This window comes from Toxotes jaculatrix, chromosome 16 (assembly GCF_017976425.1).
Source record: "Toxotes jaculatrix isolate fToxJac2 chromosome 16, fToxJac2.pri, whole genome shotgun sequence".
Lineage (NCBI taxonomy): Eukaryota > Metazoa > Chordata > Actinopteri > Toxotidae > Toxotes > Toxotes jaculatrix.
In genome coordinates, this window is record NC_054409.1 from 21087992 (window position 1) to 21103459 (window position 15468).

A 15468-nucleotide genomic window follows, 5' to 3' on the forward strand; every position below is an offset into this window, starting at 1 on the left:
AGTAAAGAGGTGACTCGCAGAGAGGATCAGAGAGAGACAGAGAGATAAACAGATGGACATGGAAACAGAGGGACAGAGAAAACAAGACAGACAGGGTGCTGCATTGAGTTGAGAGGTGTGAGGATGTTCGATAAGCCATTATCACTCTGTTTGGAGGACATCAGGCCCTCTTCCTTTTTCTTTGACTCACCACTTTCTCACCACAGCCATCCTTCTTCCTTTGTCTGTTTAATCTTTTGGAGCCAAACATTTAGTATGCAAGCTATAGGCAGATATGGGCTGACACAGACTGATGTGCTGCAAACGTCTGTCCTGTTTTATCCAATGACTCCTCATTTATCAGGACCACTACAGCTATTGTGTTCTGTTGGCCCAACACAACATTAAACATGGTGACCAGAATAACCACAACAAAATAGATAAGGAGCCTCTGTGACTATTGTTTGTGAAATTTCTCACAGTTCTTCTTGCTGCCATTTTTCTTTTTGTTAGCTTTCATTCTTCTTCTGTTCTCTATCTGCTCTGTGTCTCTGTGTCTACTTTGTATCTGTGCCTTTTCTTAAATTTATTCAGCCTTTTATCTCTCTTGAATTTCTTTCTCTGTGTCTCTGTGTCCTCCTTTCTCTCTCTTTCTAAGCAGATCTGCTCCTTGTTTTTGCAGGAGAGGCGCTCTGCGTCATGCAAGGTCCATCTTCTGCGACGCACCATCAGCGTTCCAGTAGAAACACAGTTTCCAGAATTCCACAGCCAGCTGTCCACAGAGAGCGGTGAGTCGCCTGAGGACATACCTCTGCAGTGATTAGGATGCATCACTATTTCCATGCACACATTGGAAATGCTTTAATTTCACAATGAAATTAATGTAATTGATTAAATTAGAATGATTAATAACCATGAAATCAAACACTTTTTCAAGATGGTTATGGACACATAAAAATTTAATTTATTATCAAGAGAATGAGGAGAAGTTGGTACCTTTTTTTATGGCTTGGCTCAGATTTTTCTTTTTTTCTGCCTTGTTCATTTTATGTACAAAATGAGTGCTTCTCAAAAGATGCACTCATTTCTGCTCACTCACTGACATAACCAGTCACACACTTACACACTGAAGTGAGTCTTGGCAGGATGAGACATTTAAAATTGCTTTTCTTCTACCTCATATCCACTAGGTGGAGAGCTTGTTGCTTCACAGCAGTGCATCATCCTAACCACTGAAACAGACACTGGTAAAGGTTTTGGGCTATTGCTTTGCCCTATTGCTTTTATGGCAATGTAATGCTTGTGATATAGCACTGTTACTTTCTGGGTGTGTCAGTATATACGCTTATGTCTATTGACAAGATGCAGCACCTCAGTAAAAACAGTTTAAGTCTGTGGTTGTGTCTGTGAGGGGGGAAAACACTGAATCAGTCACAATGAGACACTAGGTGGCACTGAGGTTTGACATTAAAGCCTTTGTATCCCACAGTTACTGTTGCTGGGTTGTTAGCTGGCATGCAACATAATATGGCCCATCTTTAAATCAGTGTGTGCAGTGGGTATTCAGTTTAAGTGCTTTTTCATGATGTCATTATACTATTTTGTCTACACCCTGCATGCAGTACAGTACATTAAGTTTAGATTTTATTAAGTTAAGCAATTTCCTGAGTTGCTGTTGCCTTCTGTTGCTGGGACAGTGGATCTGGACAGGATAAAGATTTTCATCTCTGGCTTGGCAGAGCTGTGTAATCATTTTTAACCAAGATACTTGCATGTTTCTTTGGTACCACGGTGGTTTTGGTGACTCTTTGTGCTGTGAACAGCATCGTGCTCTCTGCAGACTCCATGTCAGTTTGAACAGTGTTTTTCATATTGGTCTGTCCGCAGGCCTACCAACAGAAGAAGCTATTTAGTTGCCATGTTAATAATAAAAAATATCTTTGGGGCACTTTAAAACATTATGTATTTCTTAATCACTTAGTTGTCATTAATTTAGAAAGCGCCTGATTCAAATGTTTACACTTTCATTTCATCTTTTGCGCTCAGCTCAAATGCTTTGAATGCCTCCAGTTGTTTTGGACACTTGTCTCTTTCTCTCGTACCCTGCGACTCCCAAGTGAGGTCACATTCTTGTTGAAAGTATGATGAGGACTAGATAATGACATGAGCAGAGATGTCCTTCTGTCTCCTCAAAGTTATGGCTGTTACCCAGCATTCTCTGCATAGAATTTTCTTGGCCTTAAAAATTACAGCAACATTTTTTTTTTTTTGCTGCAGTTGTTTGGTGCTAAATTACACACACAACACACAAAAGAACAGAAGAGTTTTGAATATGTGCATTTTGTAATGTGTATTCATTGATACAAGTGATGAAATGGTGATGAGAATACAGCGCAAGATGCATTATTATACTGGCTCTGAATGATTACTGTAGGTTGGTTTTGTTTATCTGAGAAGAGACAGAGGCTAAAAGAATAAACACAGTCTGCCAGCTAGTTCGCTAATTACAGAGAAGCTTTGCAACTCTGCCAGTGACATTCTGAAACTTTTCCATGATTATCATGTAAGGTCATTTCTGAATCACTGATTCAGATCTCCGTAGTCAAGATACACTGTTCTCAATATTAGCTAGAATACATTACAGTACATTAACATATCGCTGTAGTGGTTATTTTTCAGCTGTTCAAAAGGCAAAGTTTTTATTTTCATCACCAATTCAATGGTCACTGGCAATGAAAAATAACATTTAGGAGCATTTACAGATCAGAAGCAGCGTTGAATGAACACAAAGACTGGCTACAATTACAGAATAGCAAGCCGAAAAAAAAAATCAGATAAGATACTTGTAAACATGAAAAGCATAACTAGGACTTTAAATGATTACTGTAGGTTGGTTTTGTTTTTCTGCGAAGGCTAAATGCTTTTGTTCACCTCTTATGAGCAAAATGCCCAGTTTTATTTTGGCAGGAGTTGCAAATAGCCAGTGCTAGCATTAAGGTCACCTGAAATAAGTGAAAAGTAATTGTGAATTAATCAGTATTATGAAATATCAGACATTTGCGCACATTATTTTTAGCATTAGTGCGGGGGTGAGATACTTCTAGAGCTTCATTAAAACACACTTTACGTGTTCACCGGAAAAATAATTTTCATGCGAGAATAAAAACAAGTGCCACTTTCAATGCCATGTTGACAGAAGGGTTGTTGCTAAATTTAGAAACCAAACAGTAACAATTGTTCTAGTTGCTCCATGTCTAACCTTTACAGTTGTGTTTGTCTAAATGTGTGTGTGTGCGTGTGTGCGTGCGTGTGTGTGTGTGTTCGCACCTGTATGGTTTTCAAATTATGTTCCACATCACAACACTACAAACACTCACATGGTCTATGTTTTACTAAATTATTCATTGGTGTAGGCCCCACCTGCTCTTGTCCTTGTTTGACACAGGCTCTAAATAAGCAGCATGATGAATAAAAACTACACTGAGATGAATAGGAATCCACAGCAAATCAGAGAGCGCTCTCATCTCGTCTCATCCTCCGACTGAATTGTGAGCGGCTGCCTCCTCTACTCTTTTGAAGTCTTCGAGGTTTTGACACAAACATGCCAGAGACGGAGAGCGCTGTTACGCTCCCACCAGAACAACTAAGCTTAATTTTACTGAGGTGAAAGTTTTTTCTTTTTTTTTCTACAGCTTTGGAAAAGTTCTCAACTCTTGGTTCTTTAAAGATGCTGGGGCATATGCTGCCCTATTTTCCAGTTTTACTTCTTCCATAAATATTTTCACAAGCTGTAACATTTTAGATAGGATTAAATTGAATTGGATAACTGACCAAAGGCTGTTGAATGATTTTCACATGCCTTGTAGTCCAAATACATGTATTTTAATATTTATATTTATATTAATATTCCCTGTGATGTTTAATTTAACAAAGTCCTCCTTCCCTCGGTCTCTCTCCTCAGAGTTTATAATTACAATTAGCTATCATTAGCCAGAATGCTATTTGTTGAGTTTGTGCCAGTCACTCCAGTCTCTTTTGCCAGCATCTTGCTAAATAATTAGTGTTTGCCTTGTCAGTGTCTTGTCTTACAGTTTTTATGAGGATGAGCTCAAAACATTTCAGAAATAAGGATCTGTAACTTATCAATAAACGTGGGATAGTTGAGAGATAAATATTTTCAAGATAAAGGTTGGCTGGGCCGATTATTGCTGCTTTTTTTTTTTTTTTTTTTTCTTTGACAGTCCACTGTGTGTTATCTAGTGCCGGAACTATTAGCCGATTAATTAGTTAGTTGATCAGCAGAAAATGTATTGGAAACTAATTTGATTATTAGTTCAGTTAATCCTTTCAGTAACTTTTCAACTTTCTCCAGTTCCAGATTCTCAGTTGTATTTGTCTGTTTTTACATCGTTGTATATTGAATATCTTTGGGTTTTGAAGACCTGATGAGAAATTTTCTTCACAATTCACAAATGATACAATTATTTGATCATGAAAATAATCTTTATTTGCGGCCCTGATGTTAACTTGCAGCACAAGCTGCCAGGTCAGGCCAGCAGAAGCAACATATGCTGTTTTGTGTGCCAAATTGAAATGAGAGTAGAAACTGTGCCAACCAGGTCAGGGTTTTCAGTCCACCCATTGTTAACATTCAGGTTGCAGTACTGGGGCAGTTCCTAAATTCTTCTGGCATGTTAATGTTTTCCAAGCTGATGTTACTAAGTCCTCGTTATGATGAGAAAAAAATATGCTGAGAGTGAACTTGATCAAAGTGGAAACATTCAGCACTGCCACAACCCCCTCCACCCGTCTCTCTCCCTCTCTCTCTCTCCACCACCACCACCACAACGTGGAAACCGCTCTCTCTCTCTCTCTCTCTCTCTCTCTCTCTCTCTCTCTCTCTCTCTCTCCTCCCTCCCATTCTGTGCTCCGTTGTACTCTCTCTCTCTCTCTCTCTCTCTCTCTCTCTCTCTCCCCACTCTCCAGAGAGGGGTTCAGTTAGACAGATGTAACATAGCGGTAGAAGCCTGAGCTGAGCTGGCAGGCTGCAGGGGCCAGACCAGAGCCAGCAGCTCTGACTGGAGAGAACAGCGAAGGGGAGACGGCAGCGGCGGCGGTGGGGATAGAGCAGCAGTTGTAATAGCAGTTTCAAGTAGTTGCAGTTCAGTTGCAGAGCCGACTTTGCCTCAGGATATGGGTGTGTTGATGTGGGCTCTCATCACCCTGTGAAATTTAACATGGACCCTGACACCAGCACCCATCCAGAGACACAGCATGGTGAGTGAGATTTGACGGAGAAAGATGAGAAATGATGAGTGAGACTGTGGAAAAAGTTGAAGAGTGTGTTAGTGAACAAGGGAGTTAGGTCACATGGTTTTCCTGTTGGGTTGCTATTATGACTCGGCTCTCCATTTGGCTCTTAAGCTGTTGACTAGGGCCTCTGTGGTCAAATGAATAGGACTTCAGTCTGTTCTGTTGGGTAGGGGGTGTAGGGGTGAGGAGTGTTACATGGCAATATGATGAAATCAACTGCCTGCTGAAGACATTTTGCTCTAATCACCTTACTGTCATTACTTTAACAGGGTTGTAAAGTTTCTGGCTTTTTTGTAGTTCAGAAAGTTCAAAATTGTATTTTAAATGAATTCTCTCTGGGATTTGCCTCTGTCTTCAGTTTTTGGCTGTATTGGTGCAGGCTCCATGGAGCAGGAAGCTCTCCTCTTGCTCTTTGAATGGAATAATTAACTGTGAGGGCCGTGGGTGTACCATTTCTATTCAAAAGCAGCAAGATAATTTGATGGTTATGCGAATCTGTATATTTGTATGCCGTGTAGTGGTTGCTGTATGTGGGTGTTTGTGTGAGAGATGCAGAGCGGCACGAAAGAATGAAAGTGGGAGACAGAGGGAAAGAGAAGGGGAGAGACAGAAAGAGAAAGAGTTATGTACACAAATAAATCCAGGGGGATCTAGACTGCACTGTAGGCCAGTGAGAGTGCTCACTCTTTCTCTTCCCCCTCATTTTCCGCTGCCTCTTTTTTTTTTTTTTCCTCCACTGCTCCAAATGTTAGAGCCTAAACTAGATAGTTAAAAGGCAGAAAAAAATTGTGTATTATTAACTGGGCCAGAAAAGACTATGTTTTGTCTTCATGGCCGACGGGAAGAACTCTGCTGCACTGCTGATGAAGAATGTGGTTAACAGAATGAGTCAACAGAGAACATATTTCCAAGAGACCATAGTTTCTCTTCGCCAGCTTCTAAGCCACATTACTTTATGCACTGGGATCTCTGCCATGACAGAGAGGGAGAGACAAAGAAAGGGGGAAAGAGAACTGCTCAAGATGAAACTTTAGGATTTTTATCCATCTCCTGAGACGTCAAACTTCTGTTAGCAATCTAACCAAATAAGTGAGAGCACTGAGCTTTTTCTCACCTTCACAGTGAGGTTTCCCAAAATAAAACATCAGCTTTGTGCAGTCATAATCACTTTCTTACTCTCAACCAGTCAGCTGGCCTCTTCTAATGCATACAGCTTGAGGAGATCCCTTCTAAAGGTCCAATATAAATAGAAAAGTGAGAGTAGAAAGGGCAATAATCTGATATCATCCGATTGCAGTCTCACCTCAGGCTTGCAAGCTGCAGGAAGAGTTCACGCTTCCCAAGGCGTGCAGGCATCACTTTTCACTCTTTCTGAGACACACATAAACACATGCATGCACAGAGATATCACTGCTGTTTTTTTCCAACAAATCTAGGAGCAGAGGGCTTTGCATTGCTTTTCTATATGCGTGTTTTTTCATGTATTACACATTGTTTCTTGTATTTTGCATATAAAGTAGATGCTGATCTGCTATCTGCATATACAGTAGCTGCAGATAGCCCTGTAGCTGCATCTACATATTTCCTGCTTGTATCTACAGAAAGCAGATGATTGCTGACGCTGAAGATCCTCTTCTACTGTACATGACTTTAGAAGATATTCTGAGTGGCATTCCTGCCATACATGCTAAATTGGTCTATTGGTCGCTAATTGGTCACATGAATAACTGTGGAACATGTGTGCATACAATAGTTTCTTCAGGAATAAGCTGAGAATCTCACTAAAAGTTTTTTTTTAGCCATGCCTAATTCAGGCTTTAAAATAAGCACAACCACTAGTTTATAGGAGCACATACAGATGAGGGTAATGTTGAGGGAGGAAAGTAAAAGGGGAGAGGCAGAAAAACTCCTTATCTGTGGCCTTCATTGACATGTAAATAGGTCTGTATGTTTTTGTCCTAGTTGAGAAAGGTTGAATGCTTGCTCATGTACTGAAGAGGAAAACACAGAGACATTTTTTTTGTGTGTAAGTGTGTGTGCGTGTGTACTTGTGTCAGACAGAACTTTGATTAGACAGGGATTAAACCGGCTGAGATTTCTTCTCTTCCACTATAAAGCATTTCTTGTGAAAAACAAGGGGCTTTTCAGTCATTTTCCATTTTGAAGTGAATTAGGGTTTCTGACTGCACTTCTAAAGTTCCCAGATTTTATCCAGATGAAACTGTGGTCTTGTGGGTGAAAGCGCTGCAGGGCTTTGTCTTGAAGAATGTTCAGCTTTTAATAAAAGATTTATTCTTGCTTGTGTTGTCATGTGCTAAAATCTAGCCAGACTTTGGAGCTGGGTGGTACAGGGTGTGTAAATTTAGGAACTGGGCTGTCAGCTTATAAATTTTAATCTAGTTATAAGAGAGGAAGCATTATCTTACACCAGGCCTCATGGTCAAGTCAAGTTCTTTCTGGCGACTCTCTTCACTCTGTGGGGTTACAACTTTGGCAGATGAGCGTTGTCTAGAGTGTTTAGAGACTGATAAAAACATGATGTTTAGTCTGTCCTGTTTCCAGCTGTAAACATGTTTGTGTCTAAGCCTGTGTGTTGTGTATGTGTTTCTCTGTTTGCATCTTTTAGGAAGCAAATCTGGATTTTAAACCTTCGGTGTAAAGTGGGGTCATTCTTACAAATCCCACTTCTTTAAAGCACCATTTCAGTGTTTCAGGGACTTTAGGCTTAGACTGGCTCTAAACTCTTGAGAAGAAGATCTTTCTTTACTAGACTAACTTGACACAGTCTGTCAGCTGTTTGTTGCTGTATGTGTATAGTATGTCTCTTTTGTTGTCCAATAAATGTGTGGGCTGTGAAAGTAAAACAATGAGCTGAAAGAGGCTAAAAAGAGAGTCATCACTATTAGTGATCCTTTTTACATTAAATGTAGCCATTTGATGTTGAAATACAAATACTGATTATTTCAGCTTTGCCTGAAATAGTTAAGAAAAAAAAATTCTGTCCACTTGGGTGTGAATACAATACTGACATTATTATCATCTTTTACACTGATGTGGTGGACTTATGATGATTTATGTAAGAACATGATTCACTTTCTTTTAGCTCTGTATTTGGTCTCTACCGACTCCTGAGGGAAATATCACTTTATCCGTTAAATGCTCCACCACTCTATGTTCACTCACTAGTCACTAACTTTTGTCTGGCTGCCATTTGGTGCCAAGCCAGTAGTATGCAGTGTGTTATTAGAGAAATCTGTTGCCTGCTGTGGCCAAAAACGATGCTGTGAGAGCAGTGAGAGTGCAAAACAATAAAGTTGTGGCCCTGACAGCCAGATAATTGATATTAAGGTCTGCAGAGCTGAGGGCAGCTGCAAAGTCAGGTGATAATTCTCTGTGGGTTCATCACTGTGAGTGACCTTTTCCACATTGTCACATGATGCATTGTCATCATAAAAATATTGATTGTGGCTGCTTTAAAGAAACAGAACACCTTACTCCTTCTGTTCGCAGGTAAACAGACACGTTTTGCTTAAGGTAATCGTGTAAAAATATGCATAACAATTAAAAGCACGAAGAGGAACTACAGTGCAGGAGAACCTCCCATCTGTGTTCTGTTGTTATTGGCTCAGGCTGTTTTAACTAACACCTTCCTGGCCAGCAGCCTGCAAGAACAAAGCATAAAGGTCAGATTGTTATTGATTGTGTACTAATGCCACATTTTCTGAATCTTGGATATTGACGCCTCTGGACTACCTCATGCTGTCATCTGGGGCAGTGAGCCTGTATAGGGCAGTTTTAAGGTTCCACGTAGCCAGTCTTTCTTTTCACTCTTCTTCTCTTGCATTGTCAGAAGCGTTTATAATAAGTAAGTATATATATGAACAAGTGAAAATAAAAAGTCGTAGTCCTCCAGAGGTCAAGGCAAGTGGCACTGCCAGTTGGGCTGGAAAAGAATGTCAGGAGTAGTTTTAAATAGCATGCTGTGTGTTGTGGCACAGGCTTTTCTAAACTAAACCAGCTTTAATTACCTCAAATATACACATTTTTTTACTTGAATAAACTGGTTTTCCACCTTTCAACAGAACTGAGCCAAATGCTTATTTTAAAAAAAAAAAAAAAAAAAAAAAAAACTTTCTTAAGGTATCTTGCATGAAAGCATTCAGATTTTGCCTACATCCAGTTGAAACTGACTGCGTTTCACACTTGGCTTTAAAATTCTTCTCAAATGTATCTTGAGTGGCTGCTTGTGATGGGATTTTTCTTCCATGCTTATATATTTGGCTTTATTTGTGGAGGGGGGTCTGTGAATGTTTCTGTAGAACACACACATTTGCAGCCATCAGCCATACGAAAGGAATGCTGTGGCAATTTGCATAATGGATAGTGCAAAAACGAAATGATGAAGGAAACGCTGGGAAAAAAAAGAGATATGAAAACGCTGAGGGACACAGAGAGAGTCAGAAGATGTTAACTCACCTCACTGGTCTATGTTGGGATGCTTTTTGGATCTATATATATTTACTGCAAGCTTGACCAGATAGTCCTTCATGGAGGTCAAGGACACATTTGTTTGACACTGCATATTTGGATAAATGTATCCCTGCCTGTGTCCAAATGTGGCTTCAGCAGTTAGGTCCTGGTGCGTCCTCTGTGCATTTTGGAGTGCTGCTTCTAATGACTGTCTCAGAGGACTGAATGAGTATGAGGGAAATATTCACAGTGCATTTGTGTCTCTTATACATTTCCCTTTCAATCTAATCTCTTTTTTTTTGGCGTGGTTGTGTTTGCCTTTCCAAAGCAAACCAATTTTTGTGTGTGAAGGAAAAAACAAAGTAAATATAGTGGAGTCTGAAATCATTGTGTTCTTTGTAATTTACAGTTGTGTGATTTGTCATGAATGTGAAAGAGACATTCGGAGGACGACACACTACTAAGATGTCTGTCTCCAGAGTAGCAGTTGGCTGACTGCGATGCTCTGTTTCTTTAGCTGTTATAGTGCATATTTTATGGTACATAACCACAATAAAGCAGTTGGCAATTAGATTAAAATTTCAGTTCAGTTTCTCCTTCTCTTTCTTTCTGTTCCTCACACTTGCTCCATATGTTTTTATCTTGTTTGTTTTTTTAAGACTGTTGAGTTTTGCACACCTGTAGGTTACAGTAAGAAAACATGGCAGATTGCTAAGCAAAGGATTTGCAGCTGTGAGGTCCACACAGGAGATGACAGATGAAAAGTTCATCAAACCAGCTAGTCTGGTGATGGTGGATATAAATAACACTGTAAGAGCAGAGCTCAGCAATAACCTCAGAGAGCTGACTTGTGGCCAGCAGCAACAGTGGCATGACTCCATTTGGCCCTGTTTGTCAGAAAGCCACCCTGATGGGAGACTGTCAGTCAACAGATCGCTGCTGAGGAGGGGTGGAGGGAGGGACGGCCCAGAGACAAAGAAAAGCACTGCAGAGCATATGAGACATGCTAAGGAAAACTGGAATATGTGCACAAATATAAATTGTGCCTTCGCTGCATGTTACATTGATGTTAAGCATGTTAATGTGGTCGTGTGCGTAGGTGCTAGTGTGTGCATTTGTGTGCTAATGTGTGTCCGGGGTATGTTTTGCTCTTGAAGTGTGTGCGATGTGTGTCTAAGCTGAAGTGACTGTGAGGGGTAGAAAGTGAGCCAAACACAGCCGTGAGCTTGTTACACGCTCACAACAAATTTATGTTGTTATGTTAAATTTATGTGCTTTTCAGGTCTCTGTAAATCGTATGTAAATTTGGTGGTCCCACATGGAGCAGAGAATGCCAGAGAGGGCGGGAGTAGTGAGGGAATAAGCCGAAGAAAGAGATTTGGGAAAATATTGACTGTGTGAAAGTAAACTGGTGAAGTCACAAAGAGCATGAATACTAGCAGACTTAAATCTTTTCCTGGGAGATTCTAATCAAAGTCGGATGCTAGCATCTTGAGATAAACTGATCTTAATCAGTGTTTTGTTTATCCTTCCTCATTGTTTATGTGGTTAACTCAGCTACAGATCTGTGATGATCCACCAGGGTATTTATTTCAGTACTAAAGCTGGTGGGAAATGGAGTAATCTGAGCCTGAAATTAGAGCTTTGGAAGACCAGCAACATAAAATTTTGATTTAAAGACATTTGCTGTCCTATCTGCTTTGTTTTCACCATCACAATTAGATTACATTTAACCCGTGATCATGAGGTTAACTGCTGAAAGGTCTTTTTCTTCACCTTCTTTGTGTACTGTCTGTAAAATTCCCATATGTGAACATTCTCCCAGTATTAACAGTGCCATTCATGATCAGATCTAAGTGAAGTCAATGAGGTTTTGGTAGTGGATAAAGCCACAGGAAAACAGGGAACAGCATTTGCATGGGGGTATCAGCAGAGTTACAGTGCTCTACCTAAATGACACAGTTCAGTATGTCACTTTGCATGTTTAAGTTTGGAGGATTTTGATGGTTGACTGTAGAGGAGTGACAGAAAACATATGGAGAAAGAGAGAGAGAAGGAGAGGTGAATGGTATGTGATAAATGTCCTAATGAAACTGGGGCCTTGGCAGTTATGTGGTATGCATTTTAGACTGCTGGGGCCCCAGGACGCCCCAGTTCTACCCTTTTCTAAGTTGAATTACCTTTGGAATCCTTCCACAAAAAGCACTTGCTGGCATGGTAGGCATGGCAGCAGCCTGACCCCACGTGCCGCTCACAAGTGCCTTTGTGTCCAAAATGGCAGATGTTGGCATTCCTGACTGTCCCATGTCCAACTCTTTCTACAGCTGAAATACACATTCATTTTTCTCTGGAAAGAGATGAGTCGTAAGCCTTGACGCTCTGATTTGAATTGATGTAGTTTGACTGTTTTATGTGTAAATTTCTGTCTGACTCAGCTTTCTGAGGAGCGCAGTGTCATTTTGTTTATGCATTAACTTGTTCCTCAGCACAAACATTTTTGGATTTTTTTTTTTAGCACCCAAGCAACAACAACAGAGTATAGAATGACAGAATTACTTCTTAAGGCACATCATTATAATGCGGTAGATACACATTAGGCAGACTATTTGTTTCCTGTTTGTCACTGATGGTTCAGCTCTTTTGTCACTGTGACACTCTCTATTCTTTACTTTCTGCTTACCGCTGGTATCCCGCTCTCTCTTTTCTTAATCTACCCTTTGCATCCTGTATTTTTCCCCAGTGTTGCTGTCATTCTCTTGACTCGGGTTCAGCAGTAACACACTGGTTGGTTCTGGAGGAAGATCCATTTGAGAAACTCAAAGCCTTTGTTGTGGCTTTTACTCCAGAGAGTCTAAATTTCACTTACTTATGCATAAAAAAACTATGCATACACAAACGTGTGGTTAAACATAGTCATCACTATGCATATTGTTAACTTTTCACACGTTCTTGGACATAAACACTCACAGACTGAGTCAGGAAAATAAACAGAGTGACAGGGGGTGAGGGATTACTGAGACAGAAAGGGAGACAAACTGAGAGGAAGATAAAAGGAGAGGCGTGTCAGAGTTGTCTATAGGAGTGGACTTCACTGCTTCACTTTTTGTCCCTGTGTAACTCTATAGCCCACATACCAAAGTACTCACTCACTATGTCACTTCAGCCTTTGGGTTTCTGTCTTTCCCATTTTTTACTCTCACTCCCCCTTTTTCACTGTTTATCCTGGTAGTTGTTTATTGAAGGTGGAATTAAACTTTAGCCGAAACCTCTGCCTAAACAAGCATCCTGGTTTTTCTGATTTCCCTCAGTCGGCCCTAAAACACTTTGCCAGGCCACCTCACATTACATCTGCATTTAACTGTTTTAAATAATGTAGAACTAGATGTTTTTATTCACTGGTTCATAATGGAGCATTCGCATTTCACCCAGTAAGGTAAAGATGGTGGGGTCCCAGCCTCTTACGTTTCGGCCCTTCTCTTTTGACAGTTAATGGCAGATCACCTAATATACGTAGCCCTCTATACACCTGAGGACATTTGTGTTGCATATTTCTGTACTTAGCACTTTTAACTGGTGTGTTAGGTGGTAGAGAACTGTGCGTTTCAGCAAAAAAAAAAAAAAAAACAAGAGAAAAAAGCCTCACTAATAGTAATAAACTGTTTTGGAAATTTGGAAGTGATCAGTCTTCAAAACAAAAAGCAGTAATCACAGGCCAAAATGTGTCAAATAAAACTCGTCACCAAGCTTTGGTGTGCAACAAACAACGACAAACTCACAACAAGATGTTTAACTCAAGCGTTTTATAGTCGTGCTGAATGCCTCAGAAGCAAGAAACATATGAAAGCAATAGATCAACATATTTATCCCATCCTCACTGATGTCACAGACTGCCTCTGCAGCAGAGCAATTTGTATCATTTCACATTTACTGGATGTGTGTGGAAACCGGGCTGTTTCCATTTTGGTTTTAGAAGCCTGGACTCGCTAAATGTGGAGCAGAGGAACCATGGAGCTGTCTGTCATCGGTTTGTTCTAACCTGTTTGCTTTCTCAATGCTCTGATGCAACAATTACAATTAGCTTAATTATAGATGTAAAACTAGTTCAGCAAAGGAAACATCTTGTCTCTGCAATCACCTGCCAGATCAGTCAGTGTAACTCTGTTTGCCTTAAACACAAATTTGCTCATTAAAGACCTAAATGGTCTATTAAAGGCTCCATAAATGTAAATACATCAAGTACGCTTTCACAGTAATACAGTCGAGGTAGCAACAGTAGAACCACACACGTGGTTTGAAAACAGATTTTCTTTTTCCAGATTTCATCTTTGTGTTCTGTTAATTTGGTAAATGTGATAATGCTGCTTACTGAGCACGTTTTAATGCCAGACCTTTTTTTACATGAAGGTTTTTGTGGCTTTAGCCACGGTGGTGACTGAAATATCTCAACAACTGTTGGATGGGTCCTCATGACATTTCACACAAAAATTCATGGTCTCTACAGGACGAATCCTGTTGATTTTAGTGAACCCCTGACTTTTCTTTTAGTGCCGCCAACAGGTTGACATACTTGTTTTTAATTGAAATGACTTCATAGATATTACATGGATTCCCATGACATCTGGGAATCTTACTACAAAGAAAGATCGTCATATGATATTTTTGGTATTACACAGCCCTAAGGCTTCAGTGTGACTAGATGGGGTGAGAACAGGAGAAGAAGGCGAAGTGAACTGGTGTGAATAGCAGGAGGAGGGGGGAGATGTGATGTCACCTCTGTGGACAAATGTCTTTCTTGACAAATGTCCGGCCGAGGACAGCAGCAGAAACCTGAGAGCACTGTTCTTTGGCAGGAAGGACGGAGGGACATGGGAAAAGACAAGGAAACGTCCCAGCACAGCCACTTCTTAGTGTAACATACCTATTACTTGTGTTCTGGCATAGTTGTCGCCATAGTGTGGCGACTTTTGTTTTTTTTGCTTAAACATGGTTTGGAAACTTTCTTGGGTGAATTTACAAATTAATTAGTTTATCTCTGAGACAGGAAACAACAAGAGACTTTGTTCATTGCACTTCTTACCATCTGTAAACTTACAAAAGCTACTTTCTGTCATTTGCGGCCTACAGAGTGATTTTGTTTTTAATGCTTTATGGAATTTTTAGGATATGGTATGGACCTGTGCCTGAAATATGCAATACAGATAACATTCCCTTGGCTTATTATGGCAATAAACTTAGACTAAGTACTTTTAATTATTTTTATTGAATGTTTAAATTGAAACATTAGTTAGGCAGAGTAAAAAGCCACTGTTAACAAAGACAAGTAATTGCCCAAGATAAAACACTAATGATCATCCATAGAACCACAGTAGAATGAAGCTTAAGTGCACAGCAAACTTCAACTAATGCTTTAAAGCTGGAGTGTGGTAGCGAGGCCCGGCCTGGCCCCGCGGTTTTCGGTCAACCGCAACAAGGCCTCTGATTGGTTGGACGTGAGGCAGGAATTCAGCTCTCTGAGATCTAAACTCCACCTCCTCCTTCTCTCCTCCTCCTCCTCCTCCTCTTCTGAGCCCTGGGCTCTGAGGCACAACTGCATTCCCTGTGCACGAGCATGCACACACACACACACACATGCATACATGCACAGTCTCTGTCATTCGCTTTCTCATATGAAAGGGGCTGTAGAACGGGGAGTTACAGACATTTGAA

The 15468-nt window shown here is 40.4% G+C and overlaps 1 protein-coding gene across 4 annotated transcripts in view; it reads left to right on the plus strand.

The window, feature by feature from the left end:
- The first annotated feature begins 722 nt into the window (after positions 1 to 722).
- Positions 723 to 15468, plus strand: part of dab2ipb (DAB2 interacting protein b) — a 114790-nt gene continuing 100044 nt past the window's right edge. For 2 of the 4 annotated variants that reach the window (XM_041058831.1, XM_041058832.1), the window contains exon 1: positions 5062 to 5256. In XM_041058831.1, coding sequence (XP_040914765.1) covers positions 5217 to 5256 — 40 coding nt within the window. In that variant the 5' untranslated portion in view covers positions 5062 to 5216. Of the gene's footprint in view, positions 768 to 5061; positions 5257 to 15468 lie in introns of those variants that run through there. The other 2 variants (XM_041058837.1, XM_041058838.1) reach the window with 2 other exon arrangements.